Source organism: Natator depressus, chromosome 27 (assembly GCF_965152275.1).
Source record: "Natator depressus isolate rNatDep1 chromosome 27, rNatDep2.hap1, whole genome shotgun sequence".
Lineage (NCBI taxonomy): Eukaryota > Metazoa > Chordata > Testudines > Cheloniidae > Natator > Natator depressus.
In genome coordinates this window covers 1,630,417-1,646,256 of record NC_134260.1, presented here as the reverse complement: position 1 = coordinate 1,646,256, position 15,840 = coordinate 1,630,417, and the positions used below count along the sequence as shown (strand labels likewise).

At 43.9% G+C, this 15,840-nt stretch overlaps 1 protein-coding gene across 2 annotated transcripts in view; it reads left to right on the top strand.

Moving 5' to 3' along the window:
• MYO1D (myosin ID) overlaps nt 1–15,840 on the top strand; it is a 339,856-nt gene that overhangs the window by 83,586 nt on the left and 240,430 nt on the right. For both annotated transcript variants that reach the window (XM_074940974.1, XM_074940975.1), the window contains exons 2-4: nt 9,866–10,074; nt 11,549–11,642; nt 15,353–15,518. In XM_074940974.1, coding sequence (XP_074797075.1) covers nt 9,866–10,074; nt 11,549–11,642; nt 15,353–15,518 — 469 coding nt within the window. The remainder of the gene's footprint in view (nt 1–9,865; nt 10,075–11,548; nt 11,643–15,352; nt 15,519–15,840) is intronic.

The window sequence follows — 15,840 nt, the reverse complement described above, 5'->3', positions numbered from 1 at the left end:
AGTGTGTATATGCTATTTCACTGTCAAAGTGGAGTTTAATAAATCAGGTTTCTCTACTGATAACATCCTAATCTGTCCTGTGTTAACATACAGCTTGCCCAATCTACAGCAGAGTTTTAAACTTAATGTTTTAGCTAACATGTTTTAAAAAATACACTAAACTGCACAGATTCAGTTTGAGCTTAAGTATTTGAAAAATAATTTTAAGAGTCATCGACAGACATCCTTCCTCTAACCATACATAGCACTTAAGAGTACTTGATGTGTTCAAACTCTGTATGAAAACTAAATTTTCTAGCTTGGTTTGAGTTGTCCCAGCAAAGAGAAAATCCCTTATTTTCAGTGAACTTCTGTCAAACTACATGTGTGTGCTGTAAGATGACTGCTGTGTTAGTGCATGCTTCTAAAATGCAAGGTCCTGATGGTTTAAAGTGTTTTTTGGGGTTGGTTTTTTTTTGCATTTTTCCCTTTGCAAGCCAAGTATGATGTTTAGTGGGGATTACTCTGATTGCTGTGGTGAAAGTAATGGTCTCTGGAATGTGCATATCTGTATCTACGGTTATCTGTCCCCATTATCATGAGGTCTGACTATCTCACAATCTTTTAAATGTATTTATTTTCATAATCCCCTCATGTGAGGTATGAAGGTACTGTTATCCCGTTTGTATAGATTGAAACATGAGACACAGAGACTTTGTGTCCAAGCCCAAGGTCACGCAGAAAGTCTATGGCAGACCAAGGAATTGAACCTGGATCTCCTGAGTCCCATACTAGCACCCTAATCTCGGGGCTGTCTTTCCTCCTATGCATATGGATGATAAGGAAAAAGGGGGAAATAAATTGATCACACTAATATTAAATGTTCCATTTATTGTTGATAAAGGGTTAATGATTAATCTTTTAATAAGTCAAATGAGAGTACAACAGCTCAGTCTTTTTAACAACCTATAAGATCTTATACGGATATGCTTATGTGACAGGTTTGGGGGGGGACCCCATCCAGTGTGGGGTGAGTGCACCCTGTCTCCCTTAGGGTGTAGGGGCAGGGTGTAAGCAGCTCATGTTTATGCCTCTTTAGCCAAAGTCAATGTATTTGTGCCAGGTAGCAAGGCCTAGTGGCCAGAGTCAATGGCTTCATCCTTGTTAGGAGGGCAGTAAAGCCTAGTGGTCAAAGTAAATAGCTTTGCTCCAGTCAGCAGGGCTGTAAGGCCTAGCAGCCAAAGTCAATGGATTTGCCCTAGTCAGCAGGGCAGTGAGGCCTAGGGGCCAAGTGGCCTCACTCGAGGAAGGGAGCTGCCACACACAAAAAGGGGTGCTGGCAGCCCAGATAGGGGGCCCAGGCCCTTCCTCTCCACCAGGCCCCAGTCCAGAGCCCTGGTAGTGGCAAGAGCACTTGCCACTGCATCAGTGGGGGTCCGACCAAAACACTCTGACTCAAAGTTCTGGGTCACTAACTGGGCAACTATCTAATTCCCCTGGACTGCTTCCTACCATGGTTTCCGCTGCTGTGGTCTGGGCATCTCCAGGTTCCCCAGTATGTGCTGTCCCCAGTGACTATGGACTCTGTGGGGCCTCCTGGCATCTGCCTGGGTTGTGGTGTCTCCAGCTCCCATGGCTTTTGGCTTCAGCTGCTCCTCAGCTGGAACCTGTAACTTGCATCCTTCTTCACCAGCAGTCAGCCCCAACTGAGCTGAGCTGCTCCTTTTTATACTAGTGCATTTGGAGCATGCCCAGTAGAGTTGAGTGGGCATGGCTTCCTCAGCCCACAATGTGAGGTTAACCCTTCCTCGTCCAGTGTGGGGCAAGTGCACCCCGTCTCAGCTGATAACAATCTCTAGCACACACACTACTCATATCTGTAATGTGCTTATAACATCTATAATTTATTAGCCTTTTATAAACCATTGATTTGTGGAACCTTACTATAAAGCATTTAAGCACTGTTAAGATTAAACTGAAATTAAATCTTCACTGGTGGTTTAAGAGGAGCTTCATATAGTGATAATTGCTCTATTTCTGAAGTGGTCTCTGGTGTGGTGGAGGAAAGGACAAGATTGAATAGATGCATTGGGTCCTGCACTTTTGGAATAGCAGTTTAACTTTTAAGTGTGTGTGTGTGTGTGTGTGTATAAAACAAAACATTGTATAAGACACTCAGTGCCCAGATAAGTAGTGAATGGATCCCACAGCAGACAGCCTTCTCCCACAGACAAAATAGAAACTGATAGTAATGTCTACACCTACTAGTTCTTTTAAGATGTGGTCAGGTGACTTTATTCTGGAATGCTTTTCTTAGAGGCTAACAAAACGTATCTTTGATAAATGAAAATTTTAATTCTTGTGTAATAGCTAGAAAACAATCTAGCTCTGAAAAATCAGTAAGTTCATGTTATTCTTCATGTTAACTATCTCAGAAAGTAAACTGATTTTATAAACTGTGATCTTACAGAGTGAGGTTATCACTTGAGGTCCCAGCTAAGCATGAATGGACAACTCACTTTCAGTGCAGGGGAGCAGTGTTGTAAATTCCCTTTATAACTACTGTTTTAACTGGCACATTTGGAGTGGGGGTTGCATGGTAGCATGCTTTTCTTTAACAGCCTATATTCTGCAAATGTTTTGAAATATGGGTTCCAACTCTTGCCAACTAACTTTTTCTTTGTTTGTACTGAGTGTGTTTGAAGTTGCATCATTTCCTCAATAAGAACAGTGTTTTATTTTTGACTGTAGCATTTGTCAGGTGGGAGGAATTCTAGCTTTCAACTACTGAGAGCTAAACATTAGCGCACTCTGGTGGTGGGTCCATTATCAAGAACCTCAGCAGTTTTCTGATTTCTGTAGTGCCTCTTTCTGTGCAGCTAGTCTCTTGGGTTTGTAATGGGTTTCACTGTTCTTTGGGAAAGGAAGTTACTTTGACTTATAAAAAAGTTGCCATGCACTAACCTGTAACGTTTCCTTCCTTTCAAGTACTGACTAAGGACCTCACAGAATACTGACTGTGAAAATAGCCATACATGTACTCTGTGTGTCTGGTATTACGGGACTCTCTTCATTGTATTAAGGACACCATTGAATGTTTTGGTGAACTTGAACCAAAATAGTCAAACTAATGGGGAAGAGGCATGTTTATCCTGAGTAGTAATAGAATCCTGTATACAGGGTTTCTCTCCCCCCTCCCTGTCACTCTTCTCTCCTACACTTTTGTTTCTGTCCATTTAGGTAGTGTTTTTCTGGCTTACCTGTTTGTATTCACTTCCTATCTTTCTTTTTGTTACTTTGTACAAATTCTTAATGGTATAAAAATTTAATTTAAAAAACAGACCCAGCATTCCTGATCCTTATGCAAAATATTTACACAAGAGTTAAATATTATGACTTCCCTTAATAGCTACTGGATCTTAAACCTCAAAGTAGCAAACTGAGAACCCAGGAAATATGCAGTGTACTTGTAGTTGTGTTGGTCCCAGGATATTAGACCTAGAAAATAGTGAAGCAGATAATAGATGCAGTTAATCTTTATGGGAAACATAACCTCTGCAGAAAAATGCTACATCTTTTAGGTGAGAATGGAGCTTATTGTTACTGGAAGTAATATAAATCTACAGGAAAAGGTATGCCTGTGGGAGTGTCATTATATGCAGTATGGACGGTGGTTTGTCTTCACAAAAATGCCATTCTGCTGGCTTTTAATAATGAAAAATCCACTACTGTGTTATACATACAGCATTGAATTATTTAAGATAATGTACGTGTTGACGTGCATCCAGTTGGCAGAGTATCTTTCCCATTGCGAGCTTTGTAATAAAGTTTTGAATGGATCTGGAACCTGTATTTTGTGCAACCTTGCAGTAAAGTGGATTAGGGAATCTCATGTTGCTTGAACCTTCCAGTTTGGACTGCAGTCATTAGGCTACTTTTTACTCTTTCATAAGTTCTTATTTTTCTTTACCCAAGAAGAGTCACAACCAAAGAAATGCAGCTAGAAAAACAGCCATAGCTGTTCTTGGCCTGCAGCAGTGCAGTACTCCACTGTCGTCTGAAAAGAAGCTTTATCAACAAGGAGGGGTGCGGAAGGGAAGCTCATAGTTTAGGAACATCTAAACACAACTATGTGCAGTACTTAATATAATTTTAACACAAGTATTAAGAACTTAAACTTTGGACAGAAACATCCATGGTCCATGAATTCAGATACCCTTAAAGTAAAATCTGTTATGGTGAGACATGCATTTCCTTGTTAGAGCCCTGAGGGAGGTCCACCTCCTGTGCCACCCCCACCTATCTGATCCAGTACCCTGGGAGCTTTTCCAGTCCTGGGAGCACCTGGGAAATAATAAATGTGTGAATTTGTTTTATGAGAAAGTATTACAATGTTAACAATTTAAAAATTGACAACTGCTTTATCAGCAGGGGTGTTTCAGATCTGTTTAAATTTCCAGCTGAGAGGGAGGCTTCTGAAGCAGATCAGTAGATTGTTGGCTGTCATCTGCCTGTACCAAGCTGCTCCCTTGTAGCTGACTGTTTTGATTTTCTGCCCCTTCACTGGAGCACATGGAGAATACCTCTAGGCAGAGGCGGATGAAGATTTATTGGGGTCCTGGGCACAAAGAACATTTGGGCCCCCTACACCCAGCGGGCCTAGGGGCCCCAGAATTGGTGGGGGGCATGCCCCCGCAGTTTTAAAACTAGGAGGGCCATGCCTGCCCACTTTTTAACATGGGCGTTGTCAGAGGTGATATGTAGCTGTGGCTAGTGGGGGACACAAATGAGAGGTTCTGGTGGGTCACATGCCCTCCCCCCAATTTTCAGGACATTTCTGTTGCAGACACCTAGTAGTGAGGAGACAGCACTCCCCTTGGCAACGGTGCTCCCACCGTGTCTGTCTGTGCAGTCTGGGGAGGGAGGAAGCAGCTGGGCGGCTGTCTGTATTATCATAGCCCCTGGTATCTCAGTCGTGGACCAGGACCCCATTGTGCTAGGCACTGGCTGCTGGCTGAGCTGCTCCTCTGCCATATCAAGCTGCTTTTTCGCCTTCCCTGCTGCTGGAGTCCCATGCATTGCCTCTGCCTCCGCTCCCTGACTCCCCCGGAGGGATGGTATGCAAAGCAGGCAGCAGCACTGGGACTCCAACAGCGGGGAAGACGAAGCAGCCCCATGTGGTGGGGGAAGGAGTTCAGCTGGTCGCCAGCTGCTTCCTTCCTCCCCTGGGCTGCAGGGACACAGGGAGAGTGCTGCTGCTGAAGGAGTGCTGTCTCCTCACTGCTGGGCATCTGCAGCGGAGGCATCCTGAGAAATTGGGGAGGGAAGGGGGCATTGTGACTCTGCATGCCGCCCCCCCTCGGCCTCGGGCAGGTGCGGAGCGGTGGCGGCAGGGAAGCTGATAAGATGATCATCTTCTCTCCTGTAAAGTGCAGCCCCTGCTGGTGGTACCAGCCTCTTCCCAGTGTGGGGAGGCTAAGGTGGGCCTTAGGCCTCACCCACCACAGGGTCCTGCTCCTGCTCTCTTCCCCGAGACCCCTAAGAGCCGCTCAGGGAGCCTGGGGGCCTGGGCCCCCCCACAGTGGGGATAGGGTGGGGCCTCGGGGGGGCAGGGAAGGAGGAGCAGGGGGTGGGGCCCCAGGGGAAAGAGGAGGAGCAGGGTTGGGGCCACAGTTCTGGTGCTAATGGCCCTCCGTAATTCTACACAGATTCCAGTGCTTCTGGGACCCCCAAATTAGCTGTGGCCCCATGGTGCCGTGCATTAATCTGCCACTGCCTCTGGGCTTCGTAGACACCGGGCAAAGTACAAAATCCTCAACTGCTGTGAAGAAGGAAATCAAATTATTTTGGGAGAGTGAGGATGAGAGAAAGGAACTGCTGCAAAATCCCAGAGTAATGGCTCTAGAAAGACACGGATCCAGTTGGTATACCTCCCAGAAAAGATCAGCAGGGTAATAGAGAATATACTCTGCTTCCCATGGATTCCCTGCTTCCAAAAAGTCACGACTGTGTAAGTATGGAAGGAACTATTGAATGGAAAAAAAAATGCTAGAAGATTCTTTAACTTAGCCCGTGTGCACATGCTCTGAGAGGGGCAGCCATAAGATTCCGGGAAGAACTACCAGGGTCTTTTCAAAAGCAAAAGAGCCATCCCTGTTGACCAACGTCCTGAGTTTTTTTATCTCCACAACACCCAATACTTTGACCTCATCTTCAAGTTATGAATTATGTAACTTTCAGTAGCTGGACAGAGAGTTTAAGTTACATTCCTTGACATTTTAATGTCTCTGTCCCCCTTCTAAACAAAATCTACTGATCTGCTTCAGAAGCTTGCTTTTCAACTGGAAGTTTTGATAAAACAAATCTGAAACACCCCTGCTGACAATTATTAGCTTCAAAAGTGTTTGGGTTTCTGCCCAAAATCATCCCTCCAAACTTCATGTATTTGTACAAAGTAAAGTTAGGAATTGGAAACCGCCAGGATTGAGTCCGATTACAATTACCGTGGGGGGTGGGGAGAAGCGATGCTTCCTTCTTGGTTCTTTGCAGGTAAATTGGCATTTTAAGAGTTGGTGATGGGCCCCTATATTTTATACCACACTTGAAACTGTTGTTTAGTATCATAGCTGCCCTCCAAGTTTCTTTTTTGTGTGTAATCAGTTGTTTCTGTCACAATAATTGTGTGGAAGCCAATATATTTCCGTCTTACTGCTAATTTAAAAGTATTCATTTTTCAAGAAAATCCTTAATTTTGAGTTGCCTTCAAAGTTCTCTCTGTTCCTCCACCAAAGAAAAAAAAATTAAATGTAGGTATGAGCTGAAAAACATTGCTTTGGATTTTCAGCTCCCTAATGAGGAGGATACTGATTGGGAACATGTTCAACCATCTTCAGGGGTCAGCCCTGGGGCCGTTTTTGTTCAATATTTTCATTAATGATCTGGGGGATAGCGTGGACTGCACCCTCAGCAAGTTTGCAGATGACACTAAACTGGGAGGAGTGGTAGATATGTGGAGGGTAGGGATAGGATACAGAGGGACCTAGACAAATTAGAGAATTGGGCTAAAAGAAATCCGATGAGGTTCAACAAGGACAAGTGCAGAGTCCTGCACTTACGACGGAAGAATCCCATGCACTACTACACACTAGGGACCGAGCGGCTAGGCAGCAATTCTGCAGAAAAGGACCTAGGGGTTACAGTGGACCAGAAGCTGGATATGCGTCAACAGTGTGCCCTTGTTGCCAAGAAGGCTGACGGCATTTTGGGCTGTATAAGTGGGAGCATTGCCAGCAGATCGAGGGACGTGATCATTCCCCTCTGTTCGACATTGGTGAGGCCTCATCTGGAGTACTGTGTCCAGTTTTGGGCTCCACACTACAAGAAGGATGTGGAAAAATTGGAAAGAGTCCAGCGGAGGGCAACAAAAATGATTAGGGGGCTGGATAACATGACTTATGGGGAGAGGCTGAGGGAACTGGGATTATTTAATCTGCAGAAGAGAAGAGTGAGGGGGCATTTGATAGCTGCTTTCAACTACCTGAAAAGGGGTTCCAAAGAGGATGGATCTAGACTGTTCTCCGTGGTAGCAGATGACAGAACGAGGAGTAATGGTCTCAAGTTGCAGTGGGGGAGGTCTAGGGTGGATATTAGGAAAAACTATTTCACTAGGAGGGTGGTGAAGCACTGGAATGGGTTACATAGGGAGGTGGTGGAATCTTGTTCCTTTGAAGTTTTTAAGGTCAGGCTTGACAAAGCCCTGGCTGGGTTGATTTAGTTGGGGATTGGTCCTGCTTTGAGCAGGGGGTTGGACTAATGACCTCCTGAGGTCCCTTCCAACCCTGATATTCTATGATTCTGTGATTCTAACTCAGTTGTTCTGGCATGACCAAGACCATACATTTAGTGATGCAAGCTGAGCTTTTTAGAAACCAATCTGCTGAATCACATACTTTAATGGATGTGCAGCAAAATTGAAGACTGTAAACCCACCAAGACTCCAGCTCAAGGACTGACGCAGTGTGTGCACTGTAATAGCTACTATATTCCATTCATAAGCAGTGGAAAAACAGTCAGATTTCTGCTTTGTGGTAAAGATATGACAATGCATTTTAAGAGGGAAATCTCAGAGCTGTGCTTTAGTTAATGGACAATCGTGAAATCTCTTGCTTTGCTTCTTATAAAAGTGTTATGATGCCATCTAATGTTAGTCATAATACAAATTGCATACTGCTACACAATGCAGTGGTTCTCCATCAGGGGCTGGGGGCAGGTTTCAGGGAGTCCTCCAAGCAGCCAGCATTAGACTTCCTGGGGCCAGGGCAGAAAGCCAAAGCCCCACTGCACGGGGCTGCAGTCTGGGGCTCTGACCCCCGCTACCCGGGGCTACAGCCGAAGCCTGAGCAATGTAGCTTTGCAGGGGCCCCTATGGCATGGGCCCCAGGCACAATTGCCCTGCTTTCTACCCCTTTTATATGCGGAAAACCAGTTGTTGTGACACAGGTGGGCCATGGAGTTGTTAGAGTGTGTTGGGGGGGGGCTCAGAAAGAAAAAGGTTGAGACCCCCTTCTTAAAAATGGCTGTGTAGAAACTCCAGACTACTTTTATTCATCTCTCCACAAGGAGGACTGGTGACGCTGAGGGTTGATTGGTTAATGTTAGTCGTAGCTATCTCCTTTTGTATACTCGTCTGGGACTCGATAGTTTTCAAACTTCACTTAAACATTGGGGCTGTAGTTCCACTCTGGGCTCCTTACTGTGAAGAGCTCCTTTTGAATGGAAACAATCACTAGGGTTGAAAGTTGGATTTTTCCCCCCTGAATTGTAGGTTAATTCACTGTCTTACAACTTTCCCCCCTGTAAATGTCACCAGAGCTCTAGTTCTGGCTCCCAGATTTCTGTGCATCTTGCTGGGCCATGCAGTGTCTAAGATCCTCAGAACTTAACATCTGAAAGCAAACCTCTCCTCCTAAATCTGGTTTATTGAGGCAGGTGGATTAGAAACTCCAGTGTTTTTTAATACATCTTTGCCCTATTGAATTCAAGCAGTGATTTAAAATTTACTCCAGCCTGAGTAAAATAATGTCTACAGCAAATTCTGTGCCTTTGTAGATCACGAACTGTAATAGAAATGTCTGAAATGCATGTTGAAAGGCTGGTTGGGTATGTATGTGGAACAAAGTGTAATCTTTGGTTTCAGAGTAGCAGCTGTGTTAGCCTGTATTTGCAAAAAGAAAAGGAGTACTTATGGCACCTTAGAGACTAACAAATTTATTTGAGCATAAGCTTTCGTGAGCTACAGCTCACTTCATTGGATGCATTGTAATGTAATCTGTGGTCCTAAGCCTATGTTTGCAGTATTGCTGTAACCACGTTGGTCCCAGAATATGAGAGAGACAAGGTAGGTTAAGTAATATCTTTTGTTGGACCCACTTCTGTTGGCAGAAGGGACTAGCTTTTGAGCTTCACAGAACTCTTCTTCAGGTCACCTATTAAGTTTGAAAGCTTGTCCATTTCACAAACAGAAGTGGGTCCAGTGAAAGATATTGCCTCACCTACCTTGTCATAAAGTTTTGCAGTAATACTCAGCAGGCAAATCTGTATCAAACATTTTTCAGGTGAAACACCAGTGGTGGTAATTTCTGTAAGTAGCATTTGATTCAAAATCAGTCTTGATTCATAGTCCTGTTACCTGAATACTTAAAATGACACATTGACGTACCACGTATGCTGAATAGAAAGCTTTTCCTTAGTAGTATTTTATTATATTGTAAAAAAGTGAAAAATATTTGTATCAAATGACTGGTATAATCAAATGGACAACTTGGATGCAGAATACAAATTCTGATTTATATTTGACTAACCTTCCCCTTCGGCTCTCTCTGGGCAGGTTTGATAAGGGACGGATCTACACATTTATTGGTGAAGTGGTGGTTTCTGTGAACCCTTACAAAAACTTGAACATTTATGGTCGTGACATGATTGAGCAGTACAAAGGACGGGAGTTATATGAGAGGCCCCCTCATCTCTTTGCAATTGCTGACGCTGCTTACAAGGCCATGAAGAGACGATCAAAAGATACCTGCATTGTAATATCAGGTAAGGTGGAAAAGCCTCTCCTCACTACCTGAGGACTAGTTGACCCTCCTTGTGAAACTCAAGGAAGGAAGCAGAACAATTTGTCTGTTACATTTGCTAAAGGGAGAATTTCACTATGTTCAAAACTTTAATTTGCGTATGAGCCTGCATCTGTCATTCAAATACAATTGTCTAATTCAAGAACTTGTAGATTAAACTAATTATTGATCCATATTATACTCCATGAGGGAATTCTGCTCCAAAAAATTAAAAGTTCTGTGCCAAAAAGAAAAATTCTGCACACACTATTTTAAAATTCTGCAAATTTTATTTGTCAGTGAATGGTATGTAGAGGTTCTGGCATGGCAGTGGGGAGAACAGGCCACTGGCTGCCTGGAGGTGGGGTGAGGCTGCACCAGACCCTGATACAGCCCAAGGGCTGGGTCTGTCCCAGAAACACCCCAGGACCCTGACCCTCTCCCACATGCGCACCAGGTGTGGGCAGACAGGCTCAGCCTGGCAGGATCCAAGTGTGGAGGGAATCCATGTGTGGGGTGAGAGGGTTGTGTCTGGAGCAATCTGGATGTGAGCGGCTCAGTGTGGGGTCCGAGTGCAGGAGGGATCTGGATGCATAGGAGCTTGTTGGGAGGGTTCTGAGTGCAGGGGCAATGTACTCTGCAGGGGGGTTCAGGTTAAGGTTTAGGGCTCCACAGGGGGGATCTGGGTGTGGGGGTCTCAGCGGAGCTGATCTGGGTGCAGGGGTGAGGGTCTGGATGCAGGGGAAGCAAAGTAATCTGTGAATTTTGCACATGCACAGTGCCGCAGAATTCCCCCAGGAGTAATGTTGTTGTGTGGTGATAACTTGAATATGAGTCCCTTCCTTATAACACCCGCAGTCTGGTTGAAGAATGGTTTCCGGAAAAAGCCTGTAGCATTCAGTCCTGTCCTTTCTTTGAGGACTCCCTTCCACCTTAGATGACTTCGGTTAGTGTTTTGTCTTCTGTTTTGATGGCCAAAGCTAATTGCTTGCCATGACTCTAAACAGTGGGGGAGATGCTCATAGAGGGAACTATTGCCATTCAGATCCTGGCACGTAGTTTCCATGGTATCCCTATGCTCTAGCAGCCTGCGGAGCAAGAGACCCAAGATAGCTGCTGAACAGTAGTCTCTTGTATTACAGTTCACAGCATTGCTGCCAGCAAGCCACTGCATGCCAACCTTTTCCCTCTAACAATATCCCTTCTGATCCTCTGCCTGCTTGGCCTTACAAACCTGTGAAATCTTTTATTCGTTACTGGTTTAAGTTAGCATAGTAATGGCAGTCAGGCAAGGTTACATTGGTATCAAAAACACTTCATATCTCAAATAAATAAGAAAACATAGAGAAGCCATCAAAGCAGAATGACATGATTGCAATGATCAATGACTTACAGTATCTTGATTTTTTTAAATCTCTTCTTTGCTTATGGTACTACTTTGCTGTTTGTGTCCTCAGGTGAGAGTGGGGCTGGGAAAACTGAGGCCAGTAAATACATTATGCAGTACATAGCAGCCATCACCAATCCTAGTCAGAGAGCAGAGGTTGAAAGGTAAGGGCTTTACAGAAACTTGTGGGGGAAAATAGCTTTGTATCCTGATACCATGATACTGGGCACTCTTGATATACCTATCTTCTTTTCTTCTACTTTATAATTGCATGAAATTTTCATATCAATTCATCCTTTCCTGCAGGTAAAGTTTTGGACTTAGGGAAAATTTTGAAACATAGATAAATTGCTAACAGATAATTGGCTAGAAGTGTTGGGAGTATAACTCAAGCCTTTGCACTTCTAAATTGTAAACAATGCCCTGAAATTAAGTTTCTGCTGAGGTATCAGACAGACTTCGTGGAACTAAATGTACTTGTACATTCAATTCATGACAAATGGGATGTTGAACAGAAGCAATACACTCTAATTTTAGTCCAGCATTTCATGTTCATGCCTATCAGGCATACTGAGTAAAAGTATAAAAGTCTTTAAATAAATGAACATGGCATACTGACAAAGAAAATTAAACTCCCACCTTGGAACTAACTCTCGAACAACTTGCCCACCGTACAAGAAACTGAGAGAGAAACTAGATGAGTATTTCAGGGGTGCAGACTCAAATTTAGACAGACTAACCAAGGAAGTAAATTCTACAGCCAAAGGCTTTCCAATGAAAATGCTCACTCTCCAGCTTCCCATTCATGTCTAGGGATTGTTAGCAAAAGTTCCCAGCTGATTTTCCAGTGTACCACCTATGCATATTATCTGTCTAAAGTAGATTCCTGGTTACAGGGAATAAGTTATGTAATACAATGTGTTTGAATGCAGCTAAATTTAAATGTATACATCTAGGATCAAAGAATTTGGGCCATTCTTACAGGATGGGGAACTCTACCCTGGTAAGCAATGACTCTGGAAAAGATTTCGGGGTCATACTGGATAATCAACTGAACATGAGATCTGAGTGTAATGCTGTGGCCAAAACAGATAACAGTCCTGGGGTGCATAAATATGGAAATCTCAAGTAGGAGTGGAGAGGTTATTTTACTGGGTGCTGATGTGACCACTGCTGGAATACTGTGTTCAGTTCTGGTGTCCACAATTCAAGGATGTTGGAAAAATTGGAGAGGGTTCAGAGAAGAGTTACAAGAATGACTGAAGGGTTAGAAAACCTGCCTTAGAGAGATATATTGAGCTCTTTGTAAAATACAACTGGCTGTATTTTAAAGAAGCCTTATTGAGGGCTCAGGAACAAACCATCCCAAAGTGCAGAAAGAATAGCAAATATGGCAGGCGACCAGCTTGGCTTAACAGTGAAATCTTTGGTAAGCTTAAATTAAAAAAGGAAGCTTACGAGAAGTAGAAATTTGGACAGATGACTAGAAAAATATTGCTAGAGCATGCAGGGGTGTAATCAGGAAAGCCAAGGCACAATTGGAGTTGCAGCTAGCAAGGTATGTGAAGGGTGACAAGAAGGATTTCTACAGGTATGCTAGCAAAAAGTTGTTGTTCAGGGAAAGTGTGGGACCCTTACTGAATGCGGAGGTAACAAAGTGGCAGATGATGTGGAAAAAGCTGAAGTACTCAATGCTTTTCTTTGCCTCAGTCTTCCCAGACGAGGTCAGCTCCCAGACTGCTGCACTGGGCAACACAGCATGGGGAGGAGGTGATCAGCCCTCAGTGGTGAAAGGACTGTTCAGAAAAGCTGGCCATGCACAAGTCCATGGGTCCAGCTCTAATGCATCCAAGGATACTGAGGGAGTTGGCTGATGTGATTGCTAAGCCATTGGCCATTATCTTTGAAAATTTGTGGTGTTTGGGGGAGGTCCTGGATGATTGGAAAAAGGCAAATATAGTGCCCATATTTTAAAAAGGGAAGAAAGAGAACCCAGGGAACTACAGCCTCACTTCACTCCCCAGCAAAATCCTGGAGCAGGTCCTCAGGGAATCCGTTTTGAAGCACGTGGAGGAGAGGAAGGTGATCAGGAACAGTCCACATGGGTTCACCAAGGGCAAGTCATGCCTGACCAACCTGATTGTCTTCTATGATGAGATAACTGGCTCTGTGGATATGGGGAAAGCTGTGGATGTAATTTGACTTTAGCAAAGCTTTTGATATGGTCTTCCACGGTATTCTTGCCAGCAAGTTAAAAAAGTATGGATTGGATGAATGGACTATAGGGTGGATAGAAAGCTGGCTAGATTGTCGGGCTCAAAGGTTAGTGATCAACGGCTTGATGTCTAGTTGGCAGCTGCTATCAAGCAGAGTGCCCCAGGGGTTGGTCCTGGGGCCGATTTTGTTCAACATCTTTATTAATGATCTGGATGATGGGATGGATTGCACCCTCAGCAAGTTTGCAGATGACACGAAGCTGGGGGAAGAGGTAGATATGCTGGAGAGTATGGATAGGGTCCAGAGAAATTGGAGGATTGGGCCAAAAGAAATCTGACGAGGTTCATCAAGGACAAGTGCAGAGTTCTGCACTTAGTAAGGAAGAATTCCATGCACAACTACAGGCTGAGGACCGACTGGCTAAGAGGCAGTTCTACAGAAAAGGACCTGGGGATTACAGTGGACGAGAAGGTGGATATGACTCAGGAGTGTGCATTTGTTGCCAAGAAGGCTAACGGCATATTGGGCTGTATTAGTAGGAGCATTGCCAGCAGATCAAGGGAAGTGATTATTCCCCTCTATTCGGCACTGGTGAGGCCACACCTGGAGTATTGTGTCCAGTTTTTGTCCCCCCACTACAGAAGGGATGTGGACAAACTGGAGAGAGTCCAGCGGAGGACAACGAAAACGATCAGGGGGCTGGGACACATGACTTACGAGGAGAGGCTAAGGGAACTGGGGTTATTTAGTCTGTAGAAGAGAAGAGTGAGGGGGGATTTGATAGCAGCCTTCAACTACCTGAAGGTTCCAAGGAGGATGGAGCTAGGCTGTTCTCAGTGGTGGCAGATGACAGAACAAGAAGCAATGGTCTCAAGTTGCAGTGGGGGAGTTCTAGGTTGGATATTAGAAAACACTGTTTCACTGGGAGGGTGGTGAAGCACTGGAATGCGTTACTTAGGGAGGTGGTGGAATCTCCTTCCTTAGGGCTTTTTAAGGCCTGGCTCGACACAGCCTTAGCTGGGATGATTTAGTTGGTGTTGATTGTGCTTTGAGCAGGGGATTGGAGTAGATGACCTCCTGAGGTCTCTTCCAACCCTAATATTCTATTCTATGATTCTTGAATTTATTTAGCTTAACAAAAAGAAGGCTAAGGGGCAACTTGATTACAGTGTGTAAGTATCTACCTAGGGAACAAATATTTAATAATGGGCTATTCAATCTATCAGAGAGAGGTATAGCAAGATCCAATGGCTGGAAGTTGAAGCTAGGTAAATTCAGAGTGGAAATAAGATGTAAATTGTTAACGGTGAAAGTAATTAACCATTGGAAAAAATTTATCAAGGGTCCTGGTCTGTTCTCCATCCTTGACAATTTTTAATCAAGATTGGATCTTTTTTTGTAAAGATCTGCTTTAAGAATTATTTTGGAAAAGTTTTCTGGCCTGTGTTATATGGGAGGTCAGACTAGATGATCACAGTGCTCCCTGGGAATCTATGAATCAGGACACATTTGAATCTTCTTGTAGAATATAACCCTGCTGTTACTAAAGCCCTCTGAAAAGCATGATTTATGTCTGGAAAAAGATTGCACTAGATATCTAGGAACACACTACCTACACTTGTGCTGTTCTCTTGCCTTTTCTGCTTATCTGTACTAGAGTGAAGAACATGTTGTTGAAATCCAACTGTGTGTTAGAGGCCTTTGGCAATGCCAAAACCAACCGTAACGACAACTCCAGCAGATTTGGAAAATACATGGATATCAACTTTGATTTCAAAGGAGACCCGATAGGTGGACATATCAATAACTACTTGCTTGAAAAGGTAAGCTGAGTTTGACTGTAACGTGCTAGGCTGTCTTCCCATGTATGATTATTTGTAAAACATAGTATTTGCCATTTTAAATGTCTCCTGAACTCACTTCAAATAGTTTATTGAATATCCATCATAGAATGACTGTCACTTCAGAACTAGACCGTAATTTTCCCCCCCAGAGTCAATAAAGGTATGGTTGCTAAAATTAAGAAACTGTCAAAGCACCGCAACCAATTTGTTGCAGCACAAACACCTTGAAACCATTGTTTTCAGAGCTCATTCCATCATAGAACTCGGGGGATAAATAGAAAGGTTTCAGAATGTTTTGTCT